The following is a 17,949-nucleotide window of genomic DNA, read 5'->3' on the forward strand; positions in this document are numbered from 1 at the left end:
GAAATATTTGTAGAAGTCTAATGAAGGTTTAAAACGTGAGAAGATATGATGACATTGTAAGGAGAACAGTAAAAACAACAATTTTATTTTCACACACAAACAGTTGTATACTTCTTTGGATTGACGTCAGTAAAACCGTGGCTGTCTTCACGTCTATTTATTTGTTTTCACTTTTCACACGAATGACTGGAGTTCGATTCCTCGCCGAGGAGAAATTTTTTGTTTTTTTTTTAATCCTTATAATGAAATATAATGATAATCAAAATGAAGGAATTAAACATAAATACAAGATAATAATGATAGTGTTAATGATGAATAAATTCTCCTCCTCTATCTTTTCTCCTTCGTAAGGATGTAGTGGCGTCATATAATTTGTTTGACTATTGTCCAATTATCTATCTCCTGTGCGTGTTGTTTTGCTTCGGAGAATGAGTAACCAGTCATCTCCTTTATTTGGTCCGACCATCGTACTGGAGATCTTACTCTGGATCTTTTATCCGCTACATTACCTTCAATTATCATTCGCTCCATGCCTTCTCTTCTTCTAGTTATATGTCCAACATATCTCAGTATATTTTGGTTGATAGTTGTGATAAGTCTACTTTTTATGTTAAGTTCGACTAGAATTGAGTTATTTGTGCGATGGGCGGTCCATGGTATGTGCAACATTCTACGGTAGACCCACATTTCAAATGCCATTGTACGCTTTGAATCGGCTTTTTGATTGTGCAAGTTTCTGAAGCATAGGTGGCGATCGGAAATATCAATGCTCGAACAAGGCGTAATTTTCTGTTTTTTGTGATGTCAGTGTTCTTCCAAATTTTTGTGAGTTTGGCTGTTGCTGATATTTGAGGTTCTTTTTCATAACTTCTTTTCTCTGTATTATTGTCTGGGTTTATTATGGTATTTCCACTATTATCTTTGATGATATGTGTCTGCGGTTTGAATTCTCTTGCTTGACTTTTGAGAAAAGTTCTCTAGATTCTTGGCGCTCAGCATGTTCCTCTAGTTGTAGACATATGTCTTTAATATAAATATTTTTGTCCCTTCTGCACAAGTGTTTTATAGTTGTATTTATGGTGCATATCTCTATTTCTTTTTGTTTTGAATTTGATGTGCCGTTTCTAAGTTTTCGTCTTTCTTCTACAATATTGAGAGTCTCTTCAGTCATCCAATATTTTTTCCTAGCTGTTTTGTCTTTGGGATTAGTATTCTTGATGGCTTCAGTGATCAATTTATTTGTGTATTCCCACGTTTTGTCAGGGTCTCTGGTAGTCACTGGTAGGTCAGCTTCTGCTAATGCTTCTCTAAACTTTTCCGGGTGTTTTGGAATCAATTTTTGTCTTTTATTTGTGATTGTTTTACTGTGTAACTTCATGCGAAATTCTGCTTGTAACATTTTGTGGTCTGAACCACAGTCTGCAGCTATAAAATAAATTCTATATTACACTCGCGATCATAAAATCCGGGTCACCTTGAAAATTTTAAGTTTCTTGAATATTTTTGCATCTGGTGCAGTAATAACCTTTTTTATAGGCTAATGTATTTTTTATTTGTCATCAATGTTTGTATTGAAAGAAAAAAAAAACGGTTTTTTATTGTTTTTATTGAAAAAGCAGAAAACAAACCAAATTGTTGAAACAGACATACAAAAGAAAAAATGAAAAATACAGAACATGGTAAAACATCAGTGGAATTTCAATGACTAATATCGTGTATTGCCTCCCCTTGCTCTAATAACCTCTTGCAGACGACGGGGCATATTCTCAATTTTTCTCCGGATTACATGTTGTGGTCTGTTACTCCACTCTCTCACTAACAGATCCTTAAGCTCCTGTGCGTTGTTAGGAGGAAGTGTATGGGTTTGAATACGTTTTTTCAAATCGTCCCAGAGATGTTTGATGGGATTCAGGTCCGGAGACCTAGCTGGCCAGGGTAACCTCGTAATTCTAACCTCGTCCAAGTATTGCATACTGATCCTGGCAACGTGCGGTCGCGCATTTCCTGCATAAAAACGGCGTCTTCTCCAAGCCCTGCCATGGTGAGCATAACATGTTCTTCCAGAATCTCCATAATGTACCTTCGTGCAGTTAAGGACCCATTTTCGATGAAGGGTAATTCTGTGCGGAAGTCAGAAGATACACCTCCCCAAGCCATGACCAAACCTCCACCAAATGGCATTCTTGGAGCAATGCAAGCTTGTGAAAATCGTTCACCGGTTCTTCTCCAAACTCTTACACGTCCATTGGATCCAGTTAGGCAGAAACGGGATTCATCTGAGAATAACACTTTGCTCCAATCATTAATTCCCCAATGCGCGTATTGTCGAGCAAAAGCTAGTCGTGCAACTCGATGCGCCCGGTCAAGTGGCGGTCCTGTAGCCATTACCCGAGAAGATAGTCCAGAAGAACGAAGTCTTCTCCTGACTGTTGCAACGCTAACATTACAATTTCGTACTTCCTGTAGGCAATTTCGATGCGTAACCGCAGTTGAGGTCCGGTTTCGTAAAGCCTGAAACACAAGGAAACGGTCATCTCGTGCCGTGGTCGTTCTTCTTCGTCCAGAGCCAGGTCGTCCGGTTAGCAAACTCGTCTTCTGAAAGCGTTGAAGCACTCGTTGAACCGTAGAAAGGCTTACGCCAACAGTTCTTGCGACTTGCCGTTGAGTGTGACCGCCTTCCACAAACGCAACAATGCGTGCCATTTCAACAATAGTCAAGGCATTTTTGGCAAAAAATAAACAATAATAAACACTAATAATGTCACTAATAAACACTAATGGTGGCAATAATAAACGTTTGTTTCTTGCGTTTGAACAGAAAGTCGAAGCACAGATGAGACATTTAAAACCACCGGCAGTTACAGGTACCGTTCATTTTGGGAAGTGTATAGTTTTCCGCGAAATCGGCATTATTGGAATTCTTTGTTACAAAGGAAACTGCTAAGCCGACAACAATTCTCAGAAACATGCATTAGTTTGTATTTGTGTTATTATTATTTACGATAAAGCTCGTTAAAAATGAAATAACGGCGATTTTCAAGGTGATTTTATGATAGCGAGTGTATATTTAAAAAATTTTGAAAATTAATAAAACCATTCAACAATATTTTTAACGAAAAAAAATAAGATTTTTTAAATTTTAAAGAACTTAAATATATGGTGTTATAAAAAAATATTAACAATTCAGTAATAAGCAGACATAAACTTTCATTAACGCCTCGCTTTTTTTTTTAATATTACCAATAAATATCTATCGATCTATACAAATCAAGCTATAAAAATACTTTAGTATTATTTTAATCTTTCACTTTGTTTTTAATAGAGTATAAACTTACCTCCAATATTTTAAGGCATCAACAAGCACAAACTCAGTGTCTCCACCCGTACATACGTAATGATCCAGATAATTCCAATTATAATGTTCCAACTTTTCTGTAGTAAATGTGGCGAACGACTCTTCATATGTATCGTGCCACGGAGCATGGAATCTGTATCTGTACTGATAGTTGAAACCTGGGTAGGGGTGCCTGAAATTTTCTAAATTGTGAATACTGGTAAAAATAAGGAAAATAATACGAATGAGCCAATAATTTGTAAAAATGGTTAGATGTATGAGAACGTTTAAATCAGAGATTGTAATCTTATTTTTCCTTTGAACCTTTCACCACTGTGGTTAGCAGACGTTAACACTATTACAAGTAAGTAAAATATAATAAATAGTAATTGTTATTTAGGTTATTTTCGCAAAAAAATAATCTAGTGGGACCATTTGTTCCCTACCGTAATTGTATATGGGACCAGAATTACCCATCAGTAATAAACTTTTTCTCTTTCAGACATGAGACGAAACCAGCCTCTTAGTGAAAAAAAGAAGAAGCTGTAAGTAATATAATTGACTAAGAAGAAGAACCGTTTACAGCATCTGATAAGTCTGATTCTTTGAAAAATGAAGTAAAATTCAAAGGCTATTAAAGTTGAAACATACTATTTAGAAGAGTAAACTGTCGAAAAACACAATTTTAAAAGGGAACGCTTGAATCTTCTTATCAATCCATTGATGAGACGATGGTAAAATTTAAAGGCCGGTCGTCTCTCAAAAAATACACACTTAACAAACAAATCAAGAGGGGTATCAAATTAAGGTAACGATGCGATTCCATGACTGGTTATATATCTTCTTCTTCCTATGCCGTTCCCATTAACAGAGGTTGGCGACCACATTTCTAAAAGTTTCTCTGTCTTTTGCAACGTGGAATAATTCGTCTACAGTCATGTTTGTCCAGTCTCGAATGGTTATATATACGACTTTAAAATCTACTGCGGTAAAGAAATCACACCACTAGATGGGACTCTTGGTGAGAGTATATCTTGGAATAATCTTGAGTTTCTATACATTGGTACATACATGAATCGCAGAAATAATACTACGCATTTTATTGATATGAACTTTCTAGAGGTGAATCCGATTCATTGGTAAATGATAAAGGTGTACTGGCAGTTAGATGGCAGGATACTAATAAAGAAGTTTAACTTTTATCAAACTGCCACTCACCCTAATCAAAGATTGAAAGAAAACTAAAACAGGTGAAAACTGTACTTTTAATTGCCCTGAAGCTTTAATATTTTACAATAAACATATGGGAGGAGTTGATTTGGCTGATCAAAAGATAGTCACCTATGATTTTAGACAGAAAATCTACTAAAGTTAAGGTTGCGTTAAGTTTTCTACCTTTCTGTCTTTCTTTCTTTCTGTCTTTCTTTCTTTCTGCTAAAGGTGACGATAATGAACAACCAACACCAGAGGTGACGGCCAACGAAGAAATAAATACCGAGGAACATTAAGGAAATTAAAAAATAGAAAATCACCAGGAGAGGACAAAATACCGAACGAACTCCTAAAGTAAAGAGAACCAGATATGACCAAAAAACTACTAAAACTAATCCAAAAAATAATATAACAATGCATAACTCTTCAAGAATGAAGATCAAGCACCCTAATACCTCTCTTCAAAAAAGTAGACAGATCGGAGCCGGCAAATTACACGGGAATTAATTTATTAAACACTACTTATTAATTTATTAAATTCTACACGTAGTAGTGAACTAGTGAGTGAACTAGAAGTGACTAGTGAGTGTAGTAGTGTCTGGAGGCTCGGGAGACTGAGACCTCGGAAGCCCTGAAGAAGACATCAGAGAGGATGTCGAAAGCTCGGAAAAATGGATATCGACGCCGTTCAACCCGGAAGACTGGTGAGTTTAATATTAATTTTTATAATAATATTAATCTTAGCTCTAAGTTTAATTGTACTAACCGCGGAAATCTTTCCGAACATATATATATATATATATATATATATATATATATATATATATATATATATATATATAAATATATATATATATATATATTAGTTACAGACCAGAGAAATAAGTTGAATCTTCGGAGGAACCTAATGTTAAGTCTTTTAAGAATTTGCACGAAGATGCTAGACTATTGCAAATAAGACAGTTGTATCAATGCTTATATGTTGACAGTTGTCTAAACGTGAAGTGTGGACAAGTTAAGATGGTATAGCTGCATCTTTGCAAATTTCGATGATGACTAATTAGGTCACTATTATTGTTTAATTACACTTTTATTGAAATTAAATTTAAAGTGTTTTAGTGAAATTATATATACAGCATTTCTCCAAATTATTTTTACGTATTTTGAGCTTTGTATTGGAAATTTGTCTCATTTGTATCTGCACTCTGTACTCTCTTTATTAGATACTAACCTTGGTCTATATCTTGTTACAGAAATAGTATTTCCAGAGAGCGAAATTTTATGAAACAGCCTTCCTATAGACAAGAAATAACTTTCATCGTTCTCCGTAGGACTTTTCCTCACTACACTGGTTCTTAGTTTGGGATTAGGCCCGCACATTTTGTTCAAGTTTACGTTCTTGTCAGCCATTAGAATTAGTTGGAATCCTTGCGATAATCGCTGTGAGATTAACTCCTTAAAAACCTAGAAAATAATTATTCAATATCATATTTCAATAAGTATTTATATAAATATATTAGCCATGGAGTGCAATATTTCTTTTAAATATCTTCGTGTATTAATCGACAAATTTAAATACTTAAAATGCATTAACGTGATCAAACATGTTAATATTAAGTGTTTTCACCTCTACTGTAGTTAAGGGCCTTTTATACGAAGAACGTTGTTGAACGAAGTCAGCATTAACACTGTCAGGCAAAAGACTATAAAGGGACACCACATAGTCTAGATTTAGAGCCCTTCTATCCGGAAAATAATCCGTGGTAATTGGAAGACACGCAGGTATTGTTAATGACTTCCAGTCTACCCCTAATCAAAAAATAAAAACATATTCAGTTAACTAATATTCACAATTGATACTGATTCCAGAATCCTAAGTATACATAACAATTTACAAAAATATTTTATCCGCATGAAGTTAAATATTGGACATGTCAGGGATGAATTTCATCCACAAACACTTTCTTTGTAAAAAAAGAAAACTTTTTTTAGCTTGTATATCGATTTGATGTCAATTACCACATCAAAATGTGTTTTCTATTCATAGGAAAGAAATATTCTATTTTACATGTGCCTACTAAATTTTTTAAATATATTTAATCGGGACTAAATCGATTTTAGAAAAATATCCTGAAAAAATCTGTACAAAACTACCTTCAAACTTTTCTGAATATGGAAACAAAATAAGGTGCAAAACTGAAGAGGAAAAATATAAATACAAAAGAAAAACAAAACGGAAATAAATACAAAATATATTGAAATAATACTAAAAGAGTCATAGATAAGCGAAAAGAAATAGCTAAAAATAATTTGGATAAGAACTGAATGAGTACGGGGTTTAAAGGAAAGAAAAAGTAAAGGGAAAACATGAATTAGAAACGAAAGAAATCAATTGAAAACAAATTTAATATACAAGACATAGTATGTATGTACATTGTACAATTCTACGCTGGTGACAAAGTGTTGCTGAGTGATAGAACTTTGAGGTCATGAGAACCGCTCCCACAGCGAGCCTTGAGGTCTTGTTGGGTGTACCGCCTTTAAGCCTACCGGCTGCACTATTCTGGACAGTGGTTCGGAGCGACCGGTTGGACTGGTCATTGTGATATTTGGAGGTAGGTCGTGGAACACTGTCCTACTACTTCCGCGGTGCAGAACAGTCTTGCTCTTCACTTTGATTTTTTACCCTCTTTCTCCTTCTCTGTTCATTATCGTGATGATTGGGTGGAACAAAACCTAACACTACTGAGTTGGAAAGGGCTTATCTATTTTACAGATAGTCTAGGATAAGCGAGCTGGAGTATATGGACGTGGTATCGGATTTAATTCGAGTCAGGTTTTCGGTTTCTATTCATCCATGTTTCGGGAAGATACCTTCGCGATCCTGGTCTGTGCTGAGATAATTGGTAGGACTTGATTTGGTAGGACCATCATGATGATTGGGTGGAACAAGAACCAACACTGCTGTGTTGGAAAGGGCTCATCCATTTTACAGATGGGTCTAGGATAAGTGAGCTGGAGTATATGAACGTGGTATCGGATTTAATTCGAGTCAGGTTTTCGGTTTCTATTCATCGATGTTTCAGGAAGATATCTTCGCGATCCTAATCTATGCTAAGGAGATAGTTGGTAGGACTTGCTTTGGTAGGACCATCTCTATCTGACAGTTAGGTAGCTCTAAAGGCCCTAAAGGCACCCAGAGTTAGCTCCAAGTTGGTTTTGGATTGCAAAAGGTCCCTAATTCCCGCTGTGTTGACCAAACGGGTTCATAAAGAGGTTGTTTTGCAGTGGACTGGAAAAATTACGGAATTGGTCAAAAAAGTCAAAAATCGCAAACTGGAATATTTTGGTCATGTTATGCGTCCCCCAAAGAGATACAATATACTTCATAGGCACGATAGATGAAACAAGGGGGCCAGGTCGAAGACGAACGTCATGCCTTAAGAACCTGAGATAATGGTTAAACAGATTCTGTTCCGAGCTGACGTCAACAAAATTAGTATAGCCAATTTGATAGCCAACGCACGATAATCGAGCAGGGCACAAAAAGAAGTAGAGGTTGACCAATAAGGTCAGCTTTGTTATTGATACCGGGACACTCATGTGTACAGGAGAACAGCGGGCCAATGTCTTTGCAAGCAGGTCATCCACTCTATCTCTGGAATCAGAATCTATGACTGGAGTGTCCTTGAGTACTGGTCGAGCTAGTCTCAAGAGGCTCCTTTCGCGGAGGTCCTAGGACTCTTCTATCTATGATTCTGGGTTCAAGGATCTACCTCGATTCTATCATAACCATAACAAATTATGGTTACATGATATACTGAACATATGGTCTAAAAAAATTTGAGGATAAAAATAAAATCCAACTAGATGAGAAGATAAAGAGAAGAAGATGACAATGAATTATAAGAAATCAAAATCAGAGAAAAGAGCAAAATCAAGGTAGGAAAATCAGGAGGTGCAGACGACGTAGTTCCAGAGATGATAAATCGGTTAAGAAGATAACGTAAACACGTATAAGTACCAGTACATGACCACCGCTGGCTAACCTATAATATTAGTCTGGAAAAAAGCCTTATCAAATCTGGCAACCCTAGGAGGACGGATGTAGAACTCTACAACCGACTCTTAGAAGATGCTCTGCGGAATGAAAAGGCTTCAACTCCAGGAACTAATACAGAATTGGAAAGGTATACGGTATCTATCCAAAACAAAATAAGCTATGTTTATAAAAAAATCCTGTCCAATAAGGATGGTCTAGGAAAGTCGAAAAACCAACTCTTGGTGGTGCACTGAACTGGAACACCTTAGGAAGACAACAAGAACAGCTTTTAATAGAGCAAAACGCACCATACTCAAAGTGGATTGGGATTCTTCAGATTCAAACCTCAGAGAGTTTAAGACAGTCTGCAGATAAAGACAAAGCACTGCTTGGAGAACCTTCTGTAAGTAAATCGAAGAGAGAGGAGAGCTGGATGCGCTACCTCTACTACAGGCAGGCTGAGACTCAATTAAACCAAAGTTTGTCTTTGACAAACCCTACAAAATCGAAAGAAGATAGTATAGGGAGACAAACGTAGCAAATGCGTATTGCATATACACCGATGGCTCCAAAATGGAAGAAGGCTCAGGATGCGGGATATACTCCAGATCACTGAACCTTAGAATAAAGTGGGGTATGGGCAAAAATGCCAGCGTAGTTCACACAGAATTGGCTGGTATCTCCATAGCCGCAAAAGAGATAACCAAAAAATGTATAGCCGGGAAAACTATAATAATCTGCACAGATAGCAGAGAAGCGCTACTAACATTGAATAGATCACGTGTGACATCAGGGTTAGTAATGGAGTGTGACTAACTCAAGCTTCGAATGGTAATACCATCATCGTGAGGTAGGTTAAAGGACACAATAGGCAACCACATTGCTGATCAATTGGCTAGGAAGGCGGCAGCCTAAGACTCTTAAGACCTGGGGATCTTTTTGGTTAGTCAACTACAACGAAAAACCTACGCTTGACAGTTGGTTTTTCAACTGGTCATTGTCAACTAAGCAAACACCTCCACACACTGGGGCTAGTAGACAAAACTTTATGCAATAAGTGTGAACGAGAAGACGAAACTGTAGATCATGTCTTATGTGAATTCCCCGGAGGTATCGTTCATACGAGAGTACGCGTTCGGCGGGTCCTGGTCCACGCCTGTCCACATACGGGAGATGTCGCCTGACTTGGTGAATTGTCCACCTTCCTAGAAAGGGCAGGATGGACAATGAACTAAGGACGACAGCTCCCTGTGAGGATGCACAATGGGTCAATTGTGTCCTAAGTGCTTTAGAACTTAACTCGCCCTCCCTCTCTACAGATACAGAAGTACCAGTACATCAGAAAGGAAGTATGGAAGAGAAGGGAAGTGAAAGACAAAACAGGATATCAAACATTCAAAAACCCAATCTAAACTTCTATGAACATATTACCAGAATGGATCAAGGAAGGATAGCAAAGCAGATGTTGAACCAAAATGTATTGTACAAAAAGAAAGGGAAAACCGAGATAAAAGGTATAGACGAGATCATAGATATACAGAGGGAAAATGGAAAAATATATCAACAGATGAAAGAATTGTCGAAATACTGAAACAGATGGATAAAAGTCAAATAAGTATAAGACTTATGTCTCCGACACCCTGAAGGATGTAAGGTTAAAGGCAGAGGAATATGAAGAAATTCGTGTTTATTTTCCAAGAACCAAAATATTTTAAATTTTATTATACTCTTTATTAACTGCTTATCAAAATTTAATACTTTATAAATTATTATATTCACTTAGCTTTCCACAACTAATTAAATCTAAACTCTATGTACTAACCTACATGAATGTTATACTACAAGTTATATTGTTTTGAGAAGCAACTTTTTAAATAGACAAAAGATACGGTGTGACATTATATTTCATCTCTTATCTATTTTAAAAGTTTCTGATATAAAGCAAAAGCGACTATTTATTAGTTTGTAAGTGCAAGGAGATGCAAGGGTGCGAAAAGTAAACTAAAACTCAAATGTGATAGAAGAAGGGTAGGTTAAGGTTATTCAATACAATACAGGTCTACAGTGGAGAACTACTCTATAATTTAGAATTTGGAGATTTTTTGTCAGCTGTAGATTTTTAGCTCTTTGCACTGAACAATATGAATATTTAACATCTATGGTTCTCTATTAGGATAAATAATCGATAAAAATATCCAAAGTACGAGGATATATTTACTCTCATTTAACTCTGAGAGGACTAAGGGAGTGTTAAAAGTAACTACAAGATTTAATTATGTCGGAATTGCGTACAACTCCTATTCATAAAAATTTAAATACTAAATCCTATACTAACATTTTAATTATTTGGATCTGCATTTTAGCTCAAGAATATAATGACGATTGAGTATGTGTATCCCCTGATCACTAGACGGACTTTTCTTCTTCTCGTAGTGCCTATCAGTTTAGGATATTGGCGACCATCAAAGTGCGGAAATTACTAGAAGAGCAAGACTAGCATGGGTAGGATTTGGAAAACTTAGTTGGATACTTAAGAACCGCAAAATACCCCAATACTTAAGGAGCAAAGTGTTCAACCAATGCATCCTTCCTATCATGACATATGGATGTCAAACCTGGACCCTAACCAAGGCAAACATAAATAAACTAGCCACAACAGAAAGAACAATGGAAAGAGCAATGTTAGGTATACGACTGTCAGATAAAAAGAGGAACGACTGGGTAAGATCCAAAACAAAAGTCGAGGACATAGCAACAAAAATTGCCAAACTTAAATGGAGCTTCGCGGGCCACACTGCTAGACAAAGACCAACGTTGGAATACTACAATACAACATTGGAGACCTTACGAAAGTAAACGACCAAGAGGAAGACCACAGATGAGATGGGTTGATGACATTAAAAGAATAGCCGGAACAAATTGGAAATATGTTGCTCAGGATAGAGACCGATGGAAGGAGTTGGGAGAGGCCTATGTCCAAACATGGACGACAGAAGGCTAAGAAGACGAAGAAGGGAACGCTTTTCGAAATAAATAGAACATGATTTTTACTGTCTGCAAAAGGAAATATGGCGCTTTAAGTGGTTAAAAAATGGAGGTAAAGGAACTAATAGAACCAAAACACATAGAAAAGGATACGTGGATTGACTACTTAAAAAAGCTCTACGCAGAGGAAGAAAAAACGACGCTAGAACCGGAAACACCAGAAATTACCACAAATGAAGATAAATGTACAGTCAGAAAACTACAAATAAAGAACTTAATATAAATGTACAGCCAGAAAACTACAGAGGTATAACCTTGTTAAATACTATCCTAAAACTTACAACTAAAATTTTACAAGTACTAATAAATCAGAGGGAAAGTTTAGCAGATGAACAGTAGAGTTTTTGTTTTGAACACTGATTCAAAATTTATAAAGCCAGTGTAAGACGAATAATGATATATGCCTCAGAAACAAGACCCGACACTGCCACAACACAAAGGCTACTGGAAACGGCAGCGTTGAGAGTACTGAGAAGAATTACAGGAAATACGATGGGAGATAGAAAGAGAAGTAAAGACATTAGAAGACAATGTAACGTACAGTGTATAAATGAACACAAAATAAATTAATGAAATAACCACATAAACAGAATAAGGGAGACCCGTGTTGTCAAAATAGCAAGAGATACGTCACCAATCGGCAGAAGAAGTATCTGACGACCGCGCAAAAGATGGAGTGACAAACTTCCATAGAGGTATTAATCCGCCAATGAAGAAGCAGAATTGCTTATAAAGAGGAAGAAGGAGAAGAACCACATACTTATGTAGATTTTTCAGCCAGGTAATCTTTCGCCTTTATGGTCCTCGTATTCCTTCTATTTTTCCCTGAAAAATTAGTTGCTGCAATCCTTTCGTTATTCCTCATTATGTAACCGAGGTATTCGATTTTGGTTGTTTTTAGCTATTTTTCTTTTTGTATTCTTAATAAAACGTCCTGATTAGTAACTTGGTCGATATAAGATATCTTCAGGATTCGACGATAAAGCCACATTTCGATAACCTCAATTTTCTTGCACGTAGCGTCCGTGAGAGTTCAGGACTCAACTCCTTACAACAGTATAGGAAAGATATAACATCGTAGTAACCTGATTTTTATGGGTACTGATAAATCATGACATTTGGATATCTTAGTCATTTTTTGAAATGCAGATCTTGCTTTCTCTGTCCCACATTTGATTTCTAGGAAATGGTCTCAATTTTTATTGACGTTTGTACAAAGGTAGACGGAGTAGATGACGGACTTTTATTCAAGACTATTATAGTTGTGCTAGGTCTTACTATATTTCATGATTTACTTTTTAACTATTTTTTTACATTGAGATCTCTTAGAACATGTCAATATTATTATTGACATGTTCTTATTAGATTTTAGTATTGTGGATTCGATTTTTTACTGGAAGAATTTTAATATTGTAGTTACTTTTTACATTCTAAAATAATATAGCGCGAAATAGAGTGTTTATTATTGCTTTGGGAATTGTAGGTAGTAAATAAATCGATTATAGATTTGGTACATTTCTCAGAAATAGAATCGTTCTCCAACGTGCAAAGTATTATAACAATACTTATACAATCAATTTAGAAGAAATTTTAAATTTGAAGAAAGAGCATTTTAGTAATCCCCAAAAATAGACATTTTCTGGACGCGCCACGCTGTATATTATTCATCGAGCAAAAAGACAAAAGAGGGAATGTAAAGGTAGTGGGGGCAAAAATATTATTAGACAGGAAATGCCATCCACAGATCACGTTATTAGTGGTCTGTGATGCCATCTTGAGAGGCCACATTAAACAAAGAGAGACTCTTTCCTTGTTTAAGAAATCAAATTTAGTTGGGTTATGTTATTGCTGATGTTATTGTTTGTCCCAACTGTCACATGAAAGATTATTTGTATTTTCTATCGAAGTTTTTTTACAATTGTTTCAAATTTTAGACTATTATTGTTATTATTTAATTAAAACTTTATTATGTTCTAGTGTTAAAAAAGTGTATTATGTATTAATATTACGTAATATTAATATTATGTAATATAACAAATAAATAGATAAATTAGAACCCCTACACCACTGTATGATTATTGTAAAGTGTCATGAAATTTAAATTTGACGCATTCGCATTTCCGGATATGTCCGCCATCAGAGGCCACTTTTTTGGTCTCCTTTTCATAACGATTAGATTCCCTCTTTTGTCTTTTTGCTCGATGATATTATTACAAAAGTACAATACCGTCAGCTAGGAAGAACCAACACAGATTCTGATTTTCAGTAAAACAAGCGGGAAATGGCTAGTCATGTGCGCGTGAATAGAAAAGAAAGTTTCATTAGAGAGATACGCTTTTAGTCGTGTTTCGAATGCGGTGTTGTCGTATCAACACTTTAATTGTAATGTGAATTTTACGAAAACAATATAGGTACATTAAATAAATTAAATATTCTTATCTTACAAAATATTTACGCAAAAGTTGCCGTTGATTTTAAATTTAAACTTGTAGAATAAAAAAGAAATTTAAAGTTAAAACTTTAAACTGAGTTTACTGTTACCTCTCAGGGCGTAAGGTTCCCTTTTTTGAGCTGCGAAATACAAAATGTAATCCTTTATCATCGACCTAGTGTCTTATAATTATAATGTTCGTTACTCAAATTATGTAATTTAAGGTCATCTGACCTCATTATATGGCTAGTTTCAATTACTATATAGACGTTTTTCACTGATGATGATTTGATCAGTGGCGCACCTAGAATTTTCCTGGTGGGGGGGGGGGGGGTTGGTTCGGCACCGAAATTTTTTTATGCTACCTCTATTTTGAGTCTTTAAAATTTGGGTTTTAGTTTAATTTAAAGTACCTACTAAAGGTAGCAGTGCCAAAGATTTCAAGTACTAAAGGTAGCAGTGCCAAAGATATCTGTTATCTTACCTAGCAACTAAAATCACTCTCTCCTACATGTGCGCAGTTGACTGTCGCACAAGTGGGATGGCCACTGTATTGCTGACGTCACAGTAACAGGGTTCATACCCATTTCTCTAGACATTCTGTTTCTCTCCACTATACATCTACTACACTCCAGCATTGTGTGAGTAACAGTGTCAAAATATTCGCAGTATAGGCGTTTATCTGTATCTGTCTTTCTGAACCTATGAAGATACGCCCTAAAACAGACAATCTACCTAGTTCCTTAGGCTCGATATCAGCATCTTGGTCCACTGGGCAACATCTTTTGAGTTGATCCACCCTTCTTGCCATTTTTCCATTGATCCTTCTCTTTCTTTTTTTTTATGGCTGTTGCCAAATGCTCCCTTCTCTCATAGAGATGTCTCCTTTCTACTGCTGACACTTACAGAGGAACACCGCCCGTGATAGTCCACAAGGCCGCCGCAGATCCAGTCCTGTAGACGCATGCTACTCGCAACAGACTTGTTCTGTCTACTCTTATCATGAGCCTAATATTAAGTATCTATATCTAAATATAATGAAAAATATTAATTTAAATCCTAAACTCTATTTTAAATCATAATTTGTAAACAGATTAAATTTATAATAAAATGTCTAAACGGCGTTGCTTTAGAGCCATATAGTTTATTACTTCTTTTTCATCTATTTGAACGTCTTGGTGGATAAACATCAAAGCTTAAACCATTTAGTTTCTCTTCGCTAATACAATTTCTTCAATAAGTCTTTAGTACTTTCAGCGATGAAAATATCCTTTCACATGCACAGGTCGATACAGTAATTTAATTATTAAATTAGCGTTTTGGATTCTTGTATTGTTTGTGAAAGACAAGTTACATTTTCCTACTATTCTTTATATATTTTTTACTTAATATGCCCTGGAGGTGGGGGGTTAACCCCCAAAACCCCACTGGGTTCGCCACGGGATCTGATAGGATCGAAAACGTTCTGAACATTTATAAATTCATTTTGGATAATTGTTAAAAATTTTAATAATAAAATTTTATACCATTTTACAAAAATACGTTTTTACTTCATTGTAAGTTGTTTAAATTTTGGTATACAGCCAAAAAATAAGAATTTTCCTTTTAAATTTTAATTATATTTCTCTCTATTTTGTCTTTCTTCAGCTGTTCGATTCCCTTATTAGTCTCATTAAGACTCTTCTCTAGTTCTAAATGTGTCTGTTTCAATTCGCTAATACAATCCAGTGTGTCTCTTTGTTCTTTAAGCAGTTTTCTAATTTCGGCCATCATATCGTTATTTCTCACGCATCATTTTAAGCATATCCTCGATTTGGGGGCTGTTCGTGCTCGGTAACTTCGAAATTCTCTTCGTCTACACTTCTCTTTTTCCAGTTCTCACCACTACTGTCATATTCCGATCTATGTCCACCCGTCTTCTTATATGCTCCGCCAATGTACATTTTGTACCTTTAAATTTTATTAATAAATAAAAATCTTTATAAATATACGAAATCCTAAATTATAGACGTGTTCTTGTTAGAATATCCAACATAAAAAGTGGATGTTGTTCTATATGAAGTGACATTGTTGACAGTGCAATTAGTAATGTTATAAATAGCTAATAAACTACTGTCAGTCAAGTTATTGTATTGTTCTGTATGTAAGAAGGAATAAAGTATAATTGTTGATGGCCAGACGTTTATTGGTGCATATTTCCTAAAGTACATATTTCCTTGTCTCTTGATGTCTTCAAACTAGAAGGAGGACTTCACCTAACTTAAATTATAACAGGTTATGGGCCCAGTCCACGTGTGAACTGTGAACAAGTTAAGTTCGTATTTCATTCAGTTTAGTTTGTTGTTATTGTCGGTGAATAAAATATGGCGACCAGCAATAACGATTATAAAATTCAAGTTGACAAACTCGAGGGTTCTGAAGACTGGGCGAAGTGGAAATGGCACGTTTCGATGTTATTACGTTCGTATGCACTTGAAGACATTGTAAACGGTATGTGTAAGTGTCCTGAGGTTAGTGAAGATTCAACTTCAGCTGAAATACAGAAGCATCAGCAATGGTTAAAAGACGATGCGAAAGCGGCAAGTTTGTTAGCAGGTACGCTAGGAAAAACTGTTGCCGAGCTCGTGTTGACGTGTACTCACGCTAGTGAAATATGGGACAAATTGCGCGCGAGATTTGAACGTAGCAGTACGCAACGGTTAAACATGTTAATTGAAGCCTTTTTTAGAGTCCAACGTGATAAAAAAGAAGATATTAGTACACATGTTGCGAAGTTGCAGAAACTGTTTGTAGATTTAAATGATGAACTGCAGAAGCATGATGAAAATGTTTTATCCGAAAGAATGTTAAATGGTCGGATCTTATCAACTTTGGGTAAGGACTTTGATAATTTTAAAGATTTGTGGGACACGATACCATCAAAGAATCAAACTTTAAATTTACTGATTGAGAAATTGTGTACCATTGAATTACGTGACCAAAGTACTGTAGAATCTTTTGCGTTTGTTGCACGCAATAACCCGACAGAAAAATACAATCAGAACCAAAGTATGAAGTCAAAGAAAAATGTACATCGTGAAAAAGAAAAATTTCCATGTCATAAATGCAAGAAATTAGGCCATTGGGCGAAAGAGTGTCCGTTGAAAAAATCAGCTGAGAATTTAGGTAAGAAGAAAAGTAATGATACTGCTTTTTTGTCTGTTGTTTTAAGTGCCTCATCTAACAATTGTATTGAAGCTGGAAAATGGTATTGTGACAGTGGAGCCACAAATCATATCACTACAGATAAGCAATATTTCTCATCTTATACAGAATTTGCTGAACCAGAAAGTATATCACTGGGTAAGAAGGATGTATGTATGTTAGCCCATGGACAAGGAACAGTGAAAATTCAAACGCATCTGAATAATAAATGGAAAGGTGCTGACTTGAAGAATGTTTTTTATGTTCCTGAAGCAAGTGCTCATTTGTTTTCTGTGAAAGCTGCTGCACAAAGGGGTTTTATTACAGTACTTGATGAAAAAGGTGTAAATATATATGATAAAAACACTTGTGAATCTGTAATGACTGGGTACTTCAAAAATGGCCTGTATGCACTTGATATACGTGTTATGAAACCGACAAATCCCGTTCAAGTAAACTTAGCAGAGTCAACAGATATGTTGCAAGTGTACCATGAAAGATTTGGTCATCAGCATAAGCAACACGTAAAGAAGGTATTGAAGAAAATGAATATAGACATTGATGGGTGCAAAGAAAGCTTTTGCGATGGATGTGCAATTGGAAAAATGCATAGATTGCCATTCAAATCTAGGATCAATCGACCACAAGTCATTGGTGAGCAGATCCATGCAGATGTGAATGGGCCCATGTCTATAGAATCAC

At 35.8% G+C, this 17,949-nt stretch overlaps 1 protein-coding gene across 5 annotated transcripts in view; it reads right to left on the reverse strand.

Moving 5' to 3' along the window:
• Iml1 (GATOR complex protein Iml1) overlaps window positions 1-17,949 on the reverse strand; it is a 98,382-nt gene that overhangs the window by 49,539 nt on the left and 30,894 nt on the right. For all 5 annotated transcript variants that reach the window (XM_072529278.1, XM_072529281.1, XM_072529279.1 and 2 more), the window contains 3 exons: window positions 6,174-6,355; window positions 5,778-6,010; window positions 3,336-3,527 (listed from right to left, as the gene is read on the reverse strand). In XM_072529278.1, the coding sequence (XP_072385379.1) occupies window positions 3,336-3,527; window positions 5,778-6,010; window positions 6,174-6,355 (607 nt within the window). The remainder of the gene's footprint in view (window positions 1-3,335; window positions 3,528-5,777; window positions 6,011-6,173; window positions 6,356-17,949) is intronic.

This window comes from Diabrotica undecimpunctata, chromosome 4 (assembly GCF_040954645.1).
Source record: "Diabrotica undecimpunctata isolate CICGRU chromosome 4, icDiaUnde3, whole genome shotgun sequence".
NCBI lineage: Eukaryota > Metazoa > Arthropoda > Insecta > Coleoptera > Chrysomelidae > Diabrotica > Diabrotica undecimpunctata.